We start from the raw sequence: 18,710 nt of genomic DNA on the forward strand, positions 1-18,710 counted from the left end.
GGGCAATAGTATAGACTGTGGACATGAACAAAAGTTTTCCATGTGGAAGACAGGAAACAGAAGTGTGTATCTACCATGTAATTTTGAATTAATCCCTGTGATTATGGTAGGATTGAACAGATCCCATAGCAAAGCTATAGTCAGGAGAAAAAATATTTTGGAATTAAGGTCAGAATATAGCTTAAGCATGAGGATAGAGTAGAAACAGAATCAGTACTGAAATATGTGTCAGCCCTTCCATCCCTCTTGCACAAACACTTCAACAGGTTGTTTCACTGCCATTTTTCACAGTATAATTTAGATAATTTAGTTAAATTGTGTTTTACTTAATGGAAAGCTGTCAGTAATGGCCACATCTCCAGCTGTAAAATGCTATTTTTTAGGGTAAGATGAAGATATACATGGCTAGCTAATGGTTACAGGTGGAGTTGTAGTAAGTTGCCAGGGGAAATTAGTGGATTCAGATTCCAGCAGTTTTCCGTAGGGTGATGGATTATGGATCAGCTGAAGAGGGGATACAAGATGGGATGGTGAGTAGGCTGAAGAGCTTGGAGTAAGTAAGTCAGTGAGCTTTTACAATTTAGTGTCTCCCCAAATCCGTTCAATTGGAATACTGTGAGCAAATCAGCCTGAGAACTCAAACCCCTGAGAACTGTGGGCATGTAACCTTTCATCATTAGAATATATATGTGTGAAGGCAGGTTATAAACAGACCCAGTGTAAAAACATCTGTAATTAAAAGAATAAGGGCAGATTTGGGAGCTCAGGTCCTACTCTCAAATCTATCTAACCTGAGCAGAAGTGCAAACATGGAGGGGGGCATACTGACATCATCTCAGATTGTGGATAGGGTAAATTTGAGCTGGTGTGGGAAAATAAGCATTTTCCTACATTTGTGAGATTTCTTCACTGATTTGTTTATTCAGATTAACTTCACTGGTTGATTGCAACTCGTGCATCCCTGGAATGTTTGCTTTCAAAGTTAGTCCCAGTATTTGCAGCAGAATGCAGCAACCCCTGACACTGGAGCAGAGAGAGGCAGGTTCCTGTTCAGAGGCATGTTCAAAAGTCTATATTGGAAACACATATGGAGAGGAGTGTTACAGTAAGACAGGAAGTTGTTCAAACAGTTAAAACTGTAAAAAGTAAAAGCTTAACTAAAAAAGTGTATCAATTCAAGCATGTTAACTGCTTTGCCTTTGCGTGCTTTTTGGAGCTGTGATGTTATCTGACCAGCCACTGGCTGTGATCTGTGTGTGATTATGATTTATACTCATACAATTATGAGCATATGGTATACCATTTAAAAAATCGTAAGTTTAAAATAATTACATTCTGGTGCCATTTTTCAAGAATTATTGTCTGTATGTTCTGGAATGGTTTTGCTGCCAATTAAGATTCAGTTCTGGCCTGTAGCCATCAAGATCATAAGTTTTCTTTCAAGTTTCGTAATAATGTTTAAAAAAAGTCACTTGATTTCCTTTAAGGAAGTAAAAGCACTTCCTCTGTTTTTGTTTTTACTTTCCCTGCAGTTCACAGACGTGCATGACCTATCACTGTGTAGGAAAAGGAGTGGGAACATTTCTTTTGACATTCCAGAAGTGGATGACTAAGAGTTGGGCTTGTGACAGATTTTCCTAGATATATAATTTTGTTTCCACAGGGCTTCCTAAGTTATGTGCTGCACTGGTAGGTTGTTGCTGACTTCAACATTTTTCACATTTCTGCAGAGTTAAGATATATAGCTGTAGAATACTGACCTTATTTCCAACCAAAAAGAGGTAGTCAAGGCCAGGTCACAGCACTTTGCTGAGAATTTTGTCTGCATGGAAGGATCTCTTGAACTAAGGGTTTAAATGGACCAAAAGAAACGGAAATTAAGGACACCTACTCGTTGAAGTATTTCATGCTCTCATACATTTGCTGTTCAAACAAATAAACTGAGTGAGACCTATAAAATCATTATACTTGGAAAAGCCCAAATCATGGGCTTTCAACAATTCTGAAAGGGAGTATGAAAATGAGAGAAGTGGTAGTAAGATAGCAAAAGAAATGCAGCGGTCTGTCTTTTCAGTATCTATGTTTTGGGTATGCCGTGAAGTATGACTTTTTAAAAAGGGGAATGGTTTGTGATCCAAAGTTATTTAAAAACCATTTAAAGCTTTGTAATTTGACAGACTGCATTATAGACTGGATTTTATTGATAGCTTCCCTGTTGTGTTAAGTCTTCTCTGTGGTTTGAAAGGAAGTAGTCTGTGCTATATCATGTCTTGTTCAAAATGCAGCTTCAAATTCAAAACCACATCCATCTTCGGAGTATCTGCTGCTCTCTGAGAGACCTTAGGGCAGTCGTAGATTGGTGGGTTTCTTCCTGTGAATGAAATGGTCTTTCTCAGTCTTCATTTTGGTAATCTAAAAGGGGTCTGTTCCTTAGAGCTGGGGACTTTATTTTAGATTTTTTATTCATTTGAGCAGGTTTGTTGGAGGCGTACTTAGGAAATGAGTAGTCCTGATAGGCTGAGATGTGGGAAAAGAGTTTTGGGAAGGGAACTGCAAGAGAAACTTTCTTTGAAATGTCGCAAAAATGCACATGGCAACGGCATGTGCTTGACTTCAATGCTATCGGTTGTGGAATTTTCATTGTATTTTTTTCTCAGTGAGGTACAAGGACACATTCTAAAACCTTTCATATATAGCAGAGAATCAATCTGCAGCAAATATGTTTCTGTGTAAACCCTGTCCTCAAAGCAGTCATCAAAGGCAGACTAGTGTGTAGCCTAGAAAATGTAAAGGTTTATATTTACATGCAGTTTCTCTATATTGTCAGATAGAAAACAAAATTTTTGTTCAAAATACTCCAGTTTGTTTGCAAATATTATTTTTCTTGCTACAGAAAGGGATGCTGTCAGTCAGCTTGCAATGATGCTTTTTCCTGTCATTTGGTGGGCTTTATCTTCTTTTACTTAATAGGAGTATAACAAATCTTTCTTACTGAAATTAGAAAAAATAAAAGGTACTGCGTATTGAGTTTAGATTTTTGTTTCTGTTAAAGAGCATAGGTGTGAAACCCAGGGGTATATGAAGGCCCGGGTTTTGCTCTCATGTTTGTAGAAATTGATTATACATCCATTACAACTTAAAAAATAGCAGCAGCGGTGTAAATTGATTGTAAGGAGCTGCAGTGAGATTGTATTTGGGTTTAGCATCCAATCTCTGTAAACTCTGAAGCAGGAAAACCCAATGGAAATCTGCTCTAATGTGTTTTCATTTGTTTTTTTCATTTCATGTTGTGGTGGCTTGCTTGTCAGCAAACTGGTTTAGAAACAAGCCCAGCGAGATAACCCAGATATATTATGTGGCATCACAGCATCTGTCACCATTCCTTCTCTGTATGCATCCTACAAATGCAATCCTATGGATCCTGTGCTGGATGCAACCAGTAATAGCAAAATTAAAACTTGGTTCATTTTTAGTGCTTGCAAGCAGTGACATAAATACAGGCTTAAATATAAACATTTTGCTGACCAAAAGAGATTAAGACTTGTTTCCAACTTGGGCATCTATGTCAATTTTGATGAAAAACTAAGGAAAGAAAAATACTGTGTATGATATATATACCTTTGGTATAGGGACTTGTTGCATATATGATTATGTAGGTTTCGTGGGTTTTGGATTTTTTTGTTGGTTTTTTTTTTTTTCTGTGTGTGTTTTGGATTTTTTTTTTTTTGGAGGGGAGTGGTGTTTTGTTTTGGGTTTGTTTTTCTTTGTTTGGGTGATTTTTGTTTGATTGTTTGTTTAATATGCAGGTACTAACAGAATTAAGATCATCCAAAATCTTCTAGGAAGGGTGAGAAAAAGTAATCAGTCGGGTAGGTGGGACTTCAAAATATGTAGAGGTACAGACCCTGTAAAAGGGACCAGGTGAAATGGTGGAGATGGTTTGCATTGGTAGATGACAGGGTAAGTCATCCTGTTTTCCTCTGGAGAACAGCAATGAAGGGAAGAACTGTGTGGCACCTATTAAAAGAACACTTTCTGTAGCTGATGGAAAGCAGGATCAGCATAACACCTGTAATCAGAGGCCTTGTAGAAGGGCAGATGTTCATAATTGGAGAAAGTAGTACTCATACAGTCGGTGCCAACATGCATGTCTGCTGAAGGACTGTAGTTCACAGGTTTCTGTGGGTGGAGCGTGGAGCTTTATCTGTGTGTTTCCCATAATGTGGAGCAGAATTCAGCAGAAGTTCTTGTCTTGGCTCTGAGCACTTCAGTGAAGTGACGTGGCAGAGCATCACCACTGACTAACAAGTATGACTAAAAGTACAAATCAAAAGAGAGAGAATGCATGAGCTGGCAAGCCTGAATTTTGATGCTGACCATCACTTTGTGGTCTGATCTAAAGAGGTGTCTAAATCTGGCACAAAGTAGAACATAAAAGAGACTATAGACAGGTTGAAGTAAATGTTCCATAATTGTTTCTATGTGTAATCCTACTTTTCCTCTTTGTTTACAGTTAGAGCTAATTTAGACTCTTGTAAATTCCTCCCAGCAGGGGCATGTCATCCTTGCGTCCCAGCTGATGGGAACACTTATGTTCTTTATAAATAGACTAGTGAAGCTGGTAGGAGCAAAAATGCCTCTCAGGATGCTGCCAGAGCCTGGGATTGAAGGCAGCAAACTGCCTCCAACTTGAACCTCTAAAGGGTAAGTGTTCTGGGAAGAGACAGAAAGGAGACTAAATTTAAAATGTTTTTCTTTCTTTCTTTTTAAGGGAAGGATGTGCATGACATATAAATTGTATTTGAATTGCAGCTGTTCAGAACTTCTCTCACATACACTGATAATTTTAGGAATAGAAGAGGGACTGGAGAAGGAAAAGGGTTGTCTAGGGGAATGGCATCATCCCAAAGGAATTATGTGTTTACAGCACCTTCTATTTTGGCAATATAGTTTCCTTAATATCTAAGTTAGTTTATGCATGTTATTTTTCTCTTAATAGTCCTAGAAACTATCGATTTTGTAGAAATAACTGCAGTAGTGATACCCTTTAGTGATTACATGTCAAAAATGACTGCGCTAGATTAAAAAAAAAAAAATACTTTTAGGGGAATTCAGGTCTTTTAAAGTGCGACCTTGAAATGTTACTGAATAAAAGTCACAATCATAGTATTTAATTATAGCATTTCTTCCAAAAACTTTTGTTTGAATTGTCAGAAGTATTTGGTTTTAGAAGGGGTTCCTTGCAAGGTGGTTAGTGGTTGGAGTATGGGAGAGATAAGCTTATACACTTACTCTACATTCTGTGGAAGTGTGAAAAAGATAGAAGAATCAAACACTGTAATGATCTTTTCATGCTTCTTAACAGTTCCCGCACTTATTTTCCCTCCTCACTCCAACCCCAGTTCAAGAAAACACATCTCTGGCTGCAAAATAAATCAACTTCCAGTGCCAGAAAACCCATAAAGAGTAGTTATAATGTTGCAATGTTACATTGCATTAGCTAAACGTTAATGCACTAAACATAAGTTGAATATAGATGTCTCTGCCTGACTGTTTATTACTCAATTTTAAGAGATCCACAGGCTTGTAGGTTCTAATTTTAATAAAAGAAATATATTCTAAAGGATGTGGACTGACAAAAATCAAATGCAAACCTAAACTATGTAAAAACTTGTTCTGCTTGCCTCTCTCAGTTGCTCATCCTTGAAAGAAGGAAAGTCGTAATGGTGATTGAAAAGTAGGAAACTGTCCTTTGAAGGTTATAAGCTGAAGACTGCTTTCTCAGATTTTCCAGTATAAAACTGTACAACAGTCCTGCTCAAACCTGAAAGCTGGTTAGGAGAAAGAGATGTTTAAGATATTCACCATGTTATCTGCCTGTGCACCTTGAGATTTAAAAGCTGAGATCTCAGCGTCAGGTGGACCTTTTCAGAACAGTGATTATCTTCATGGTATGGTCAAATCTCAGTATGGCTAATGGTCCCTTCATCACTTCTGAATGCTAAGCAACTCCTCACCTTTACTTATTAAATCCAGCAGTAAATTTGCTGCACAGTGGAAAAAAACGAGTTCTGTAGAGAGGGGCAAATTTTTTTTTGAGTAAGAGCTCTATTTGATCCCTTAGCTATAATGAAGTGAGATCTTTTGTTGGTTGCTTTGACAGATTGGGCAATAGTTCTGTCCCATGTTCAAAAGCTTTTGTACATCTCAAGACCAGCTGTGCCAGTATGACGGGTTTAGAACCGACTAGATAAGGAACAAACTTGGAATCAGAGAAAAGAGAAAATTAGATATAGGTAATTTAATGTTCTAAATAGTAAAATACATTAAACTTTAGCAACTTAGTTTTCTTTTATATATATATGTCAGATGGCTTGCTGCAAAAATTTTAAACAATTTGAAAATAAAGTTATAAGTGGCTATTAGTTTTTACATATCGACATGTAACTATGCTGTAGTGAGTAGGTGCTGCTTCTTGCTGTTTCGATGCATGACTACTATGGAGTAGTACATGTTGCCTTTTTTACCCTGGCTTCCTTTATATCACTTTTTTTTTTTTTAATTTTTAATGAGGCTGCTGACCTGTTTATACTTCCAGTCAAGTTCTGTGTTTCATGTGGTTACAAACTTCTAGCTTAAGTCATGGAGTAGGCTTACATGAGTAATGTTACTGAGCAGGCTTTGATTTTTTCAATGACGAGCTAGTTCTACATTTCTTAGAAATGCATTTTTTTACACCAAGTGATATGACCTATTTTTCATAAATGCTTTTTAAAAAAAAATGAATATTTGTTTGATTCTGATGGGAAAATGAATTACTAGCAACAATATCGCAGATGCTAGCTTTGTTACTTCATGATGCTATGCAAAATACAGTTTCAGTGTTGCAGGAATCATATGTCCAGTTTAAATTGCTGCAGGGGTTTTATGAGGCTTTCCTCAATGTGATGATTACAAGCATGAGTAACTAAGCAGGTCATGTGGACCAGAGAATTGGTGCTGCTGAGTGTTCCAGTTTCCTCTCTGCTCTGGTGCTTGCTATAGATCTTTGTAGTGCTGGTCAATTTGGTCATGACCACACGATCCCAGCCACTATTTTTCATTCCTGCAGGAAAAAGAGAAAATCCCCTGAAGCACCAAAGAAAAGGTTTGGCTCATGCCACTTGCTGACGCAACTATATTCTCCCAATTTCCAATTCAAGAGTATGAAATTCTCCAGCTATCAGAGAATGTCTGGATGCTGGACTTGTGGGTTTTAGTAGATGAAAAATATACTGCCTGGTAGTCTGCTGCCAAATGGCTGGGGAGTAACTGATGGAGCATCATGAGTTAGAGTGAAAGTAAAGGCAGAATTCTTCATTATAATTGTATAAGGAGCTGTCACCTTCATTTTGGATGTCTTCAAAACAGATTTTGTCAGAAAAAAAGCCTGCAGATGTAGGTGAAAGATAAAAGATGCATCAAAAAGCAATTATAGTTAAAAACTCTCCTCTGCATTGTAGAGAAATCACACTAGTGAGTGGGTCCCTGTGTTCTACTATGACTTTTTCTAAAACCGTATATGAATGTTACTCCAGATCAACCTTATGTTGTCTGTTGGCTTTTTGCTCTCCCTCCTAGGCTACAGAGCCTTGCTACAAAGTATACCTCTATCTGACTGTGGAACATAGAATATAGTTAGAGACTTCATGCTACCTTCCTTTTTGGACAAAGCCACCATTTCTCTTTGCTGTTTCACTACAGCCAGTTTTGCTTGCTTGTATTTCAGTGGACAATGTCACTTTGGTGTACCACATCAGATAAACACACTAATTTTATTGCGGCAGCCTTAGAAGAGTACTATCGATTATTTATGGAGACATGCTATTTTAATCAAGTAAATTCATTTAAGCTGTCATGGTGAGTCAGTGTAATAATGTGCTTATGCTTCATGCTAGATAGCAGGTTTTTATTCTAGATGGATACAGGTGATTTAGAAGATGTAACAGTATCATCTAGTTGGCACAGAAGTCTGGCAGTAGTGGTTTAGTGTCATGTCTAACCTCGCAAGTGCATTGAAAGCATTGATGTCAAGTTATTTTCAGGGCCAGACTTAAAATAATCAAAATAAATAGCTTAGCTAGTCAACCCTGCAGAAAATATCATATTTCGCACAGGAGGAAGGGTTGCTGGGTGGGAGGTTCCATGTGGAGCACTAGCTAGCAATACCCAGCTAGTGCTGAACAAAAAGTAGGTTAGTCATGCCAGCTGGTCTACTGGGAGCTGCAGCTTAGCCTGGGCTCTTAGCAGACATGCTGCTGTCACAGCCTTTCTAGGTAGGTACCAACATTTCCAATGAAATGGCCTAAAATGGAGAATGTGATTTGGTCAGGTTTTTCCAAAAGCTCTCCAGAGGCTTGGCTAAGCTGTCTGGCCTTGCTGTCAGTGGTAAAACTATTTTTACCCTTGTGTGAGCATGTAATATCTTAGCACCTTTCATTAGCACATGTTGGCCCTTTTGTGTAGAGTCAGAACAAGAAACTGAGTTTGCCCCAAACATTGCTTGCATTCAGTCATGGAAAGCTTTCCAAGAATGACCGTGTATGGAGCAAAGAACAAGGATGTTGGTTTTTGATACCCTGTAGGTGGGACTGTTTTGATCTTGTTCGAGGCTGATAAGCTTCCACAGGACTTTGGAACTTGCTTACCAGACTTGTATAAGCCAACTGAATATGCGCAAAAGATGGGGTCATATAGCGAACACCACAGGCAAGGACCATCCGGAGGACCCTCTCAGAATCCCGAGCTTTGATACTGCCTGGGTGTTCACTAAACTATGCCCATGGGGAGCGTGCTCTAATGCTGTGTGTCATTCTGGCATGTTTTGATGAGTTGGATCATGTTTAACAGATAAATTCTGTGGATAGTCTGTATGCTGCAAAAGGTGGCTAAGAAGTAGCCTTTTATATATCTGCATTTTGATACAGGATACTTTATTAACAACTGTTCTTCAGAATATCTAGACTGCTTATGTGTGTCAGGCTTATAATAGTGTTCCTGAAAAAAGTTTGGGGGTCTGTAAGCAATTTTTATCAAGTCCTGCTGCATTCATAGAAAATGTAGAATCATTTAAGTTGGAAAGGACTGTTAAGATCATGGAGTCCAGCCATTAATCTAACACTGCTAAGTCCACCCCTAAACCATGTCCCAAAGCACCTCATCTACACCTGTTTTAAATACCTCCAGGGATGGTGACTGAACCACTTCTCTGGGCAGCCTGCTCCAGTGCTTAACAACCCTTACAGTGAAGAAATTTTTCCTAATATCCAGTCTAAATGTCCCCTGATGCAACTTGAGGCTGTTTTGGTCTTGGGCAAAAGACCTGTTTTAAGGGATGAGCATAAATCACTGCTTTTCTGGCACACATCGGAATGCTGCCTCATGAGCCGAGCTCCCAGTGCTGAGTTCTGCCTCTTCTGCAGCAGTATGGTGCTTACCTTTAAAAGCAGTAGCACTTACTTATCTTCAAAACAAAGAACCAATGCCTGGAGAATAGCAAGGTGGTGTCGTCAGCTGTAGATAGAATTGACCTTTGAGTACTGAGGGCTTACAGCACAGTGATGGTGAGGTTGGGGCATGACCTGCACTCTGGCCTGTGTGCAGAGTAAATAGTTAAAGATCAGTATTCTCTAAATGTCATGTTAGCAGCAGATGCTCAGCAACCCTGCAGCCTCTTGCTATGTGGTAGTATATTCTGAAGACCCACAATGTGTTTTGCTCTGTGGTTGGTTTTTTGATCCATCTGCATATAAAAATAGTTTTGTGGGGAGATAAGGTTGGTTAGCTTTTTAATCCACACACGCACCCACCCCCAGGCTCAGTGTTACCACTTTAGCTTACAAATGCTCACTTCGGTGAGTACTCACAATACTTATTGTTCTGCCTTGACTTAATATATGCTGGTTAAGTGCTGCTTGTCCCTGGGAGTTCCTTGTGTGCCAGCAAGGTACACCCAGAACACTGAGGCAGAGGCTTCAGTATATGGCCTTACGTACATCCATGTGATGCCTGGCAACTTGATATCAAGTAGGAGCTGATAACAAATTTTATTGGCAGTCTGTTATTTAACAGCTACTGAACAGGAGCTGTTCCTGTTCCTCCAAAGTTGTAGCACAGCAACTTTTAATTTGTTAGTGGGCCAAAGTATATTTAAATCTTTCCATTTAGTTTATAATTTCTTGAATACTGTGTTTAAACCAATATGTTTTAAAACAACTTCTGATCTTGCAATTAAGGTTTAAAGCTAATTATTTTTTCCTCTAAAACATCTTGCTAATATGAGGTGTGTGTGTATGATCTCCTTTTTTCCAGTCTTGTAATTTTTCCTTTTTTATAGCAGTTTTTTTTATGCAGCAGCAGTATTAATGAGCACTGACAGTGCACAAGACCTCTTGTTCCTAAGACCTTTTTAACAGATTTTACCTTCTCCTTCCTGCTTAGTCTTATTTTGGTTTTTCCTGTGGTTCCCTTTCTGTTCTTCCATCTGTTTGGTTTAACTGCTTTAGTCTCTCCTGGTGTTTTTGTATACACTAATCCTTATAGCTTCTACTCTTTGCAGCTTTGTTTAGTTTCAGTGGGTTAGTTCAGTTTAGTTTCAGCATACCTTTCACTAAGATGTTCCAGGATGAGCTGCAATTTTATGAAACTGAGACTGTTAAAATTTTTCCTTCTTGTTTTTTTTTTTTAACTTTATTTTTATTACTGTTTGCAGATGCCATTTATGGTGCTATTGGCATTTTGGAAAAATACTGTAATAGCTCTGGTTTCTTGCTTCTCAGAATCTTCAGTTCTTTCCATTTTTCCACAGTTTCCAAAAGCTGTAAAGATAGTTTTCCAAGTAAAATGAGATGAAAAGACCTCAATCCTGCAAAATGTACATGCATGATACATTTCACTTACTGCAAGCCCCACCGCCTTCGTTTCTGAAAGATCACCACTTATGCTTTGGGTCCCATTGTTTCTCACTGTGGAAGTCACCTTGGGCTAACTTGCAGATCCCACAACTCTTCTTAAGACTAACTACAATAGATAAATAAATTCAGTGAGACATGAGTCATTTTCAAATATTAGTGAGGAAATTATGGGGGAGGGGGGTTGGATCTGAATTTCGAGATTGTGATTTTACATAAGTTATCAGCACTGAGAGAAATCTTGGTAAGATAGTTTTTGGAGAGCAGAAGAGTTTTTATAAACAAATATGTATTAATTACATGTACATGTAAGCCGTTTCATTCTCAAAAGCAGGAAGGAAGCAGGAGGGATCTCTTTCTGTGAGCAAATAAGTGCCAGAGCAAAAAAATCCAGTCACGGGGAGAAAACAATTTATTTTCTGTCAACATGTTTGAATATGCTGTCATGAACAGAGCTCAGTTCAAAGGATCTGGCAATCTTAGAATATTGCTTTCAAGACTCAGCAATTTCTTGCACCTCTTGCACATAAGAGCAGCTGGCTGTTTAGAAAAGAAAGAAGAAAAAGGGGGACAAACACACCATCTCTTACGTAGAGCCATTTTCCAGTGGAAAATGGTACTTGTGAAAACAGAGCACTCCAGCAAATTCTGTGCACTTTGGGATGACATTTTGCAAGGAAAATTTTTGGTTTTACTAACAGTGCTTCTTGTTTGGGTATTTTCAGGAGAGGCCTGGGGGTCTTTTGTCCTGGTTGGGTTTTTTCTTTTTTTGGTGAGTTTTTGTTTGTTTGGTTGTTGTTTTTTGTGGTGTTTTGCTTGTTTCTTTGTTTTGTTCGGGTTTTGTTTTGTTCGGGCGTTCTTTTGGTTTTTTCATTGGGTTTTGGGGGGGTTGTTTGGTTGTTTTTTTTAAACGTTTGCATCGAGTTATTTAAGTTTTTAAGTTTTATTAAATACTGTTAATTTGAAATATATTGTTCTGATCCTCATGAAAACTGTTATTTAAAAACGTTATTATGCAGAATTTTTCCAGGTGTTAATCTTAAGTCAATGTACTTTTCCATTTTCTGTGTAGTGGCATTTGTAATTTTACTTACTCCTCATTTTTTTAAATAAGAATTGTGAACTTTGTATCAGTAAAATGCTAGGCTACCAGTTAGAAAGCCATTTTAAAGTTAGGCTACCAGTTAGCCATTTTTAACGTATATTTAACAGAGTGTGTGTGTACCTTTTTAAGACGTTGTAGGTTTTCTTTCTAGGGTTGATTTACCAAATTGCTCTTGAGAGCTCTTAGAATCATAGAAGAGTTAGAGTTGGAAAGGACCTTAGAATCATCTAGTTCCAACCGCCCTTCCATGGGCAGGGACTTCTCACGCTAAACCATGTCACCCAAGGCTCTGTCCAGCCTGGCCTTGAAACCCACCAGGGATGGAGCATTCACAATTTCCCTGGGCAATCCATTCCAGTGCCTCACCACCCTAACAGGAAAGAATTTCTTCCTTATATCCAATGTAAACTTCCCCTGTTTAAGTTTTAACCCGTTACCTCTTGTCCTATCACTACAGTCCCTAATGAAGAGTCTCTCCCCAGCATCCTTACAGGCCCCCTTCAGATACTGGAAGGCTGCTATGAGGTCACTACAAAGCCTTCTCCAGGCTGAACAGCCCCAACTTTCTCAGCCTCTCTTCATACGGGAGGTGCTCCAGTCCCCTGATCATCCTCGTGGCCCTTCTCTGGACTTGTTCCAACAGGCCCATGACCTTTTTATGTTGAGGACACCAGAACTGCATACAGTACTCCAAGTGAGGTCTCACAAGGGCAGGATCACCTCCTTCGACCTGCTGGTCACGCTCCTTTTGATGCAGCCCAGGATACGGTTGGCTTTCTGGGCTGCAAGTTCACACTTCAGCTGGCTCATGTTCATTTTCTCATTGACCAACACCCCCAAGTCCTTCTCCACAGGGCTGCTCTGAATCACTTCTCTGCCCAACCTGTAGCTGTGCCTGGGATTGCTCCAACCCAGGTGTAGGAGCTTGCACTTGTCATGGTTAAACTTCATGAGGTTGTCATCAGCCCACCTCACAAGCGTGTCGAGCTCCCTCTGGATGGCATTCCTTCCCTCCAGCGTATCAACCTGAACCACACAACTTGGTGTCATCGGCAAACTTGCTGAGGGCGCACTCAATCCCACTGTCCATGTCAGCGACAAAGATGTTGAACAAGACCAGTCCCAACACCGATCCCTGAGGGACCCCACTCGTTACTGGTCTCCAGCCGGACATTGAGCCATTGACCACAACTCTTTGTGTGCGGCCATCCAGGCAGTGATAATAATAATAACAACATTCTTGTGGTGATTTGTTTTGCACAGAGCCAAGACACTCCTGATAAAGAACTGTTGATAAGGTTATGACATAAGCATTAACCCTGTGCTAGCAGAAGAAAACTTGATTTTATTGGAAATAGCATTATTTTTATTTACTTGAAAGTTCTGTCTTGTGGAAATATAGTTAATCTCATAACTAGAGTGGAGACAACTTACAAACTTACTGATAATTTTGACAGTTTGAATTGCCTCGTGCTTGCCTTAAAGAATTAACTGACACTGTCAAAAGGGTATTTGAATTTTCTTTGCTATAGATGAAACGTGTTAGCCAATGTTTTTTTGTTTGCAGGAACCACTGATATATGAAGATGAAACCATGAAGAGAAAGCAGAGCGAATAATAATGCTTTTCCGAAACCGTTTTCTGTTCTTGCTGGCTTTGGCAGCCTTATTAGCCTTTTTGAGCCTCAGTCTACAATTCTGTAAGTGTCCTCCCCTTTTGTTTCCCGTGTATGGTCATCTGTAGGTGTGTTTAAAAATAGCCATTCTTACATGTTATTTAAACGTTCTTTTTGTATTTGAATATTTGGTTGTTGTGTGTTTGTTTTTTTTTTTTCCCAAGTAGGAAAATAAATGTAAGAATAAAGATAGTTTTATGTGCTATCTAGAAATCTATACAATCTAGAGACTTTTCAAATCAGGCTATCTCAGAAAAAAAAAAATCTTAATTTCGTAGTGCAATTAAGTAATTGAATACGATTGAATGCTCCCATGAAAGAGACAAAACACATTCGAGTAAAAACTGCTGCAATTCCTATTCTATATTGCATCAGACTGGAAGAGATTGAGAAAACTGATGTGAGGGGATTGAGTGTTGGAACTTTTTCTGACTTGTACCCTCACACAAACTTTGAAAAGTGGAATTGACTTATCAGAAGTGGCCAGTTTGAAGAAAAGTTAAGAAAAATATAGATGAAAGATTCATTATGTTGTGCTTTGGATCGATTAATCAGGGGTCAGTCCAGAGGCCTGTCACTTACTGATGACTCGGCAGGAACGTGGTGCTGATTGCAGGTTAATGTCTGTTAATAAATGTGGCAGGTGACTGCTATCACCTAGTTCATGAATGCTAACATTTGCTAGGTAAAGCCATGTTTTGTGTAATCCAGTATGTACTAATACATGTTGATGTAATCGGTCGTTCTTAGAAGGCAAGGAAAATGCTTATCCATAGTATAGGATAATATTATTTGTTGTTGTCGCACTGTGTTTTTATATAAGAGTGTGGTCCTACTGCTCTGTGCTTTTTTTGCATATTGTGAAAAACCTCCAAACAAACCCAGACTCAGAGGATTACTTTAGATTTAGAATGTGTCTTTTGCATGTGATAGACAACTTGAAAATAAAAAAAAAAGGGGGCGGGGGGGGGGTGTTTAAACCCATCTGCATGTAATATGGGGGCTTATGTCACGAAATTGCTTTTTCAACCTCCTGTGGGTGCATGCCAGTGGGTCTGATTGCAGCTTGTTCTGTCAGCTAGGCTCTCTATGGCTCTGGCCTTGACATTACCTGGTTGGTTAGGAAATTGTGTATAGTTTGAACATCCTAGAGGAACTTCAACAGAAATATGAAAGCAAATTGTTAACAAGCGTGACCTTTATTTAAAGATAAGGAGGTATGCATATACAATCACAGAATGGTTAGGGTTGGAAAGAAACTTAAGATCATCTAGTTCCAAACCCCCTGCCATGGCATGACGCCTCACACTAGACCAGGTCGCTCAAGCCCGTGTCCAGCCTTGAACACTGACAGAGGTGGAGCATTCACAGTGTGTTTGGGCGTCCAGTGCCTCACCACCCTCACTGTAAAGAACTTCTTTCTTGTATGTAACCTAAATCTCCCCAGTTGAAGTTTGAACCTGTTACACCTTATCCTATCACTACAGTCCCCAATGAAGAGTTCCTCTCCAGCATCCCTGTAGCCCCCCTTCAGATACTGGAAGGCTGCTATGAGGTCTCCACGCAGCCTTCTCTTCTCCACGCTGAACAGCCCCAACTTTCTCAACCTGTCTTCATACCAGAGGTGTTCCAGTCTCCTGATCATCCTCATGGCCCTTCTCTGGACTTGTTCCAACAGTTCCATGTCCTTTTTATGTTGAGGACACCAGAACTGCACACAATACTCCAGGTGAGGTCTCACGAGAGCAGAGTAGAGAGGCAGGATCACCTCCTTCGACCTGCTGGTCACGCTCCTTTTGATGCAGCCCAGGATACGGTTGGCTTTCTGGGCTGCAAGCGCACTCTGCAGCCGGCTCATGTCCATTTTCTCATTGACCGACACCTCCAAGTCCTTCTCCACAGGGCTGCTCTGAATCTCTTCTCTGCTCAACCTGTAGCTGTGCCTGGGATTGCTCCAACCCAGGTGTAGGACCTTGCACTTGGCATGGTTAAACTTCATGAGGTTTGCACTAGCCCACCTCTCAAGCATATCAAGGTCCCTCCTGGATGGCATCTTTTCTGTCCAGCGTATCAACCGAACCACATAACTTAGTGTCATCACCAAACTTGCAGGTGTGTGAATCACATTTTATCAAAAGAGGAAGTTATTTTTCAGTGAATTAGGAGATAACATTTGTACAAGTAGAGGTCCAGAAGATGTTTGAGGGGTGGTTTAAAAAGCACTTAAGGTACAGCAGGCAGACATCATGCGGCTTAGTGCCAACACCAAAATACATGTAGAAATTTTTACGTAATGAGAACTGTAATAAAGGCTAGCAGAAACCAAGTAGTTTAAAGCATAGAGGTAATCTGATATTTTAACTTCTACCAGCTTCAGATTGTAGAGCAATTTCTTCAAACTCGGAGCAAAGGCCATCTCCAGAGGAAAGATGAAGCTCTCTTCTTCTATCACCATATAAAACTATTATGGAAACCAGCAGGAATTTAGATAATTTAAAAAACAAATCAAAGTCTTAAAGCCAAAACCAGTTTTTCCCCTCTGACCACAAAACAATGCACTATCTGCAAAATTATCTTAAAGCCAAAACCAGTTTTTCCCCTCTGACCATGAAACAATCCACTATCTACAAAATTATCTTAAGTGTTTGATGAGCTGCTTTCAGATTAAACATAGGTGTACATTTTTAAGTCTTCTCCAAGTTACAGTTCCTGCCTAGTTTCACATTAAATTAAGAAAGCACTTAGTTCTGAACTTGAGCTTTCAATGAAATGGGCATGCACATATTTAAGGAAGTGTAGTTTCAGCACTGTGTTAGGGCAGAACGTTTAGTCAATCTCCGCAACTAATATAAATGCATAAAATTGCATTTTTGATAGAAGTGGATTAAGTACTAGCTCATGGTGACCCAAAAGCTGCCTCAGTAAAGCAGTAACCCCCATAACATCCATTACAAAACATCTGTCAGCCCCTATGATACTGTATGATATGGAGCACTTTACTGCAATAGAGCACTGAAGGATGGGAACTTTTAAGTGTCTAGCTCTACTTAGACACTACATTCTTAGTAGGTCTGTATTTACCATTTGTTTCATATTGCCATATTGAAGGTCATTCCTTGCACTGAATCTCTTCCTCTTAACACATAACATAGTACAGAGCCATGCGTCCCTCACAGTTTGATTCTTGCTGCTGCACAAATTGGTAGTAATGTAGCCTTGTTTTATTTATTAAGGGGTTTTTTTGGTGTTTGTTTTTTTTTTTTTTTTCTGAAAGCAGTATGCTTCTTTTCTTTTTCCTCAGACTGTAAAATTCAGTTTTGAAATTTTGATCCCTTCTGAGCTGCCTGGAGAAAAAATGTGATCATACTGCTTTATAATAATCGAATACTGCATTCAATTTTGGGACCCTCACAAGACAGGCATTGAGGTGCTGGAGCAGATCCAAAGAACAGTGAAGATGGTGAAGAGTCACAAGTCTTATGAAGGACAGCTGAGGGAACTGGGATTACTATTATAACTATTCTATGATTGTTTAGCCTGGAGAAAAGGAGGCTGAATGGAGACCTTACTGCTGTCTCTACAACTACCTGAAAGGAGATTGTAGTGACATGAGGGTCAGTCTCTTCTCACAAGTAAGCAACAGGATGAGAGGAAATGGCCTCGGGGTGCACCAGGGGAGGTTTTAGACTGAATATTAGGAAACCTTTCTTCACTGAAAGGGTTGTCAAGCACTGGAACAGTCTGTCACCATCCCTGGAGGCATTTAAAAGACCTGTAGATGAGGTGCTTAGGGACATGGTTCATTGATCGGCTTGGCAGTGCTCAGTTAATGATTGGACTCCATGATCTTAAAGGTCCTTTCCAACCTGAATGATTCTATAATTTGTGGCAGATCATGGAATGAAAATGAGAGTTTATACTTGTAGGCTTAGGAAAAAGCCCAAGGCACTGATTTTTGTTTGTTTTCCTTTGTTTGAAGGGAGCTACCTCCTGAAACATTTGGAGTGGAAATGGATGTTTTATGCTGTTGTGAGATTGTGATTCTCTGTTAGCAAGCAGTGCACAGCTTTCTGGAGGAGGGCTGGTCATTTTAAAACATACTACTGCTTTACTAAGCAGTGAATGTTGAAAATATTTCTTCTTTTGGCGCTAAATTTGTTTATTTACAAATGTGAATCAGTAACAGTAGAGGCATAATTATACAAATGGTACATATCTTTCTTTTTTAAATTTCTGCTTTAGGCCAGAGCATCACTCCTGTAAATGCTCAATATTATATCCCTTCTTGTCCACATGTAGAACTGTGGTAATCTGAAGCCAATCTTGTGAGATGTAGCTGACTCTGAAGTAAAGGGAGTGGTGAAGGCCATGTTCAGCTGGTTTTCTGTAGGTTCTGACTCAATATTACGAACAACCCCCACTGGGATGGCTGACAAGCTGTCCCATGCTTGAACTGTGAGAGTTCAGGAATTGCTTGCAGGAGTTTGCCACCAGGCAGGCAGAAATCAATGCTGGTTTACTTTAATAGGCTATGCTGTGAAGGGTCTGAAATTGCTTAGTGAGCAGTGATTCCTGCAGCCATAGTGAAGTGGAGGTGATAGGTGTTGTGCTGGCAGTCCTAATGTAAGTCTGTCCTTCCTTGTAAAACAAACTCCCAAGGCAATTGTTTCAGAGCTAACAGTTGTCACATCTCAGGTTTAGACACGAGGACAGAAATGTTGAGGAAAGTAACTAGGATTGGACCTCAGAGTCTTCAGTTGTGGTAGGCAGGACATGGATCCAGGATCCATGGAAGACTATGCCCTGTTTCATGTTTGTTTGTGGTCCCTTTCTCTTCTGTCTTAGTTTATGAGTTCCAATCTAAACTAGTCTGCTTTCATGTTGTTCTTCCCCCAGGACTGGTGCTTTACATGGATACTAACACTTTAACTTCCAGGGTAAATAATCGAGAAAGTTTCCCCCAGAATCTCTCTCGACAGCA

At 39.6% G+C, this 18,710-nt stretch overlaps 1 protein-coding gene across 5 annotated transcripts in view; it reads left to right on the forward strand.

Annotated features, from left to right (window-relative positions):
* The window catches only part of PXYLP1 (2-phosphoxylose phosphatase 1), a 65,492-nt gene that overhangs the window by 5,208 nt on the left and 41,574 nt on the right, over positions 1–18,710 (forward strand). For 2 of the 5 annotated variants that reach the window (XM_061451756.1, XM_061451758.1), the window contains exon 2: positions 13,622–13,753. The exons of 1 other annotated variant lie outside the window; for it this stretch is intronic. In XM_061451756.1, coding sequence (XP_061307740.1) covers positions 13,675–13,753 — 79 coding nt within the window. In that variant the 5' untranslated portion in view covers positions 13,622–13,674. Of the gene's footprint in view, positions 1–4,162; positions 4,705–13,617; positions 13,754–18,710 lie in introns of those variants that run through there. 2 more of the 5 variants (XM_061451755.1, XM_061451761.1) reach the window with 2 other exon arrangements.

The sequence above is a fragment of the Pezoporus flaviventris genome, unplaced genomic scaffold (genome assembly GCF_033815535.1).
Source record: "Pezoporus flaviventris isolate CSIRO_AGI_PZ_B2104156 unplaced genomic scaffold, CSIRO_AGI_Pfla_v1 ptg000013l, whole genome shotgun sequence".
NCBI classification, from domain to species: domain Eukaryota; kingdom Metazoa; phylum Chordata; class Aves; order Psittaciformes; family Psittacidae; genus Pezoporus; species Pezoporus flaviventris.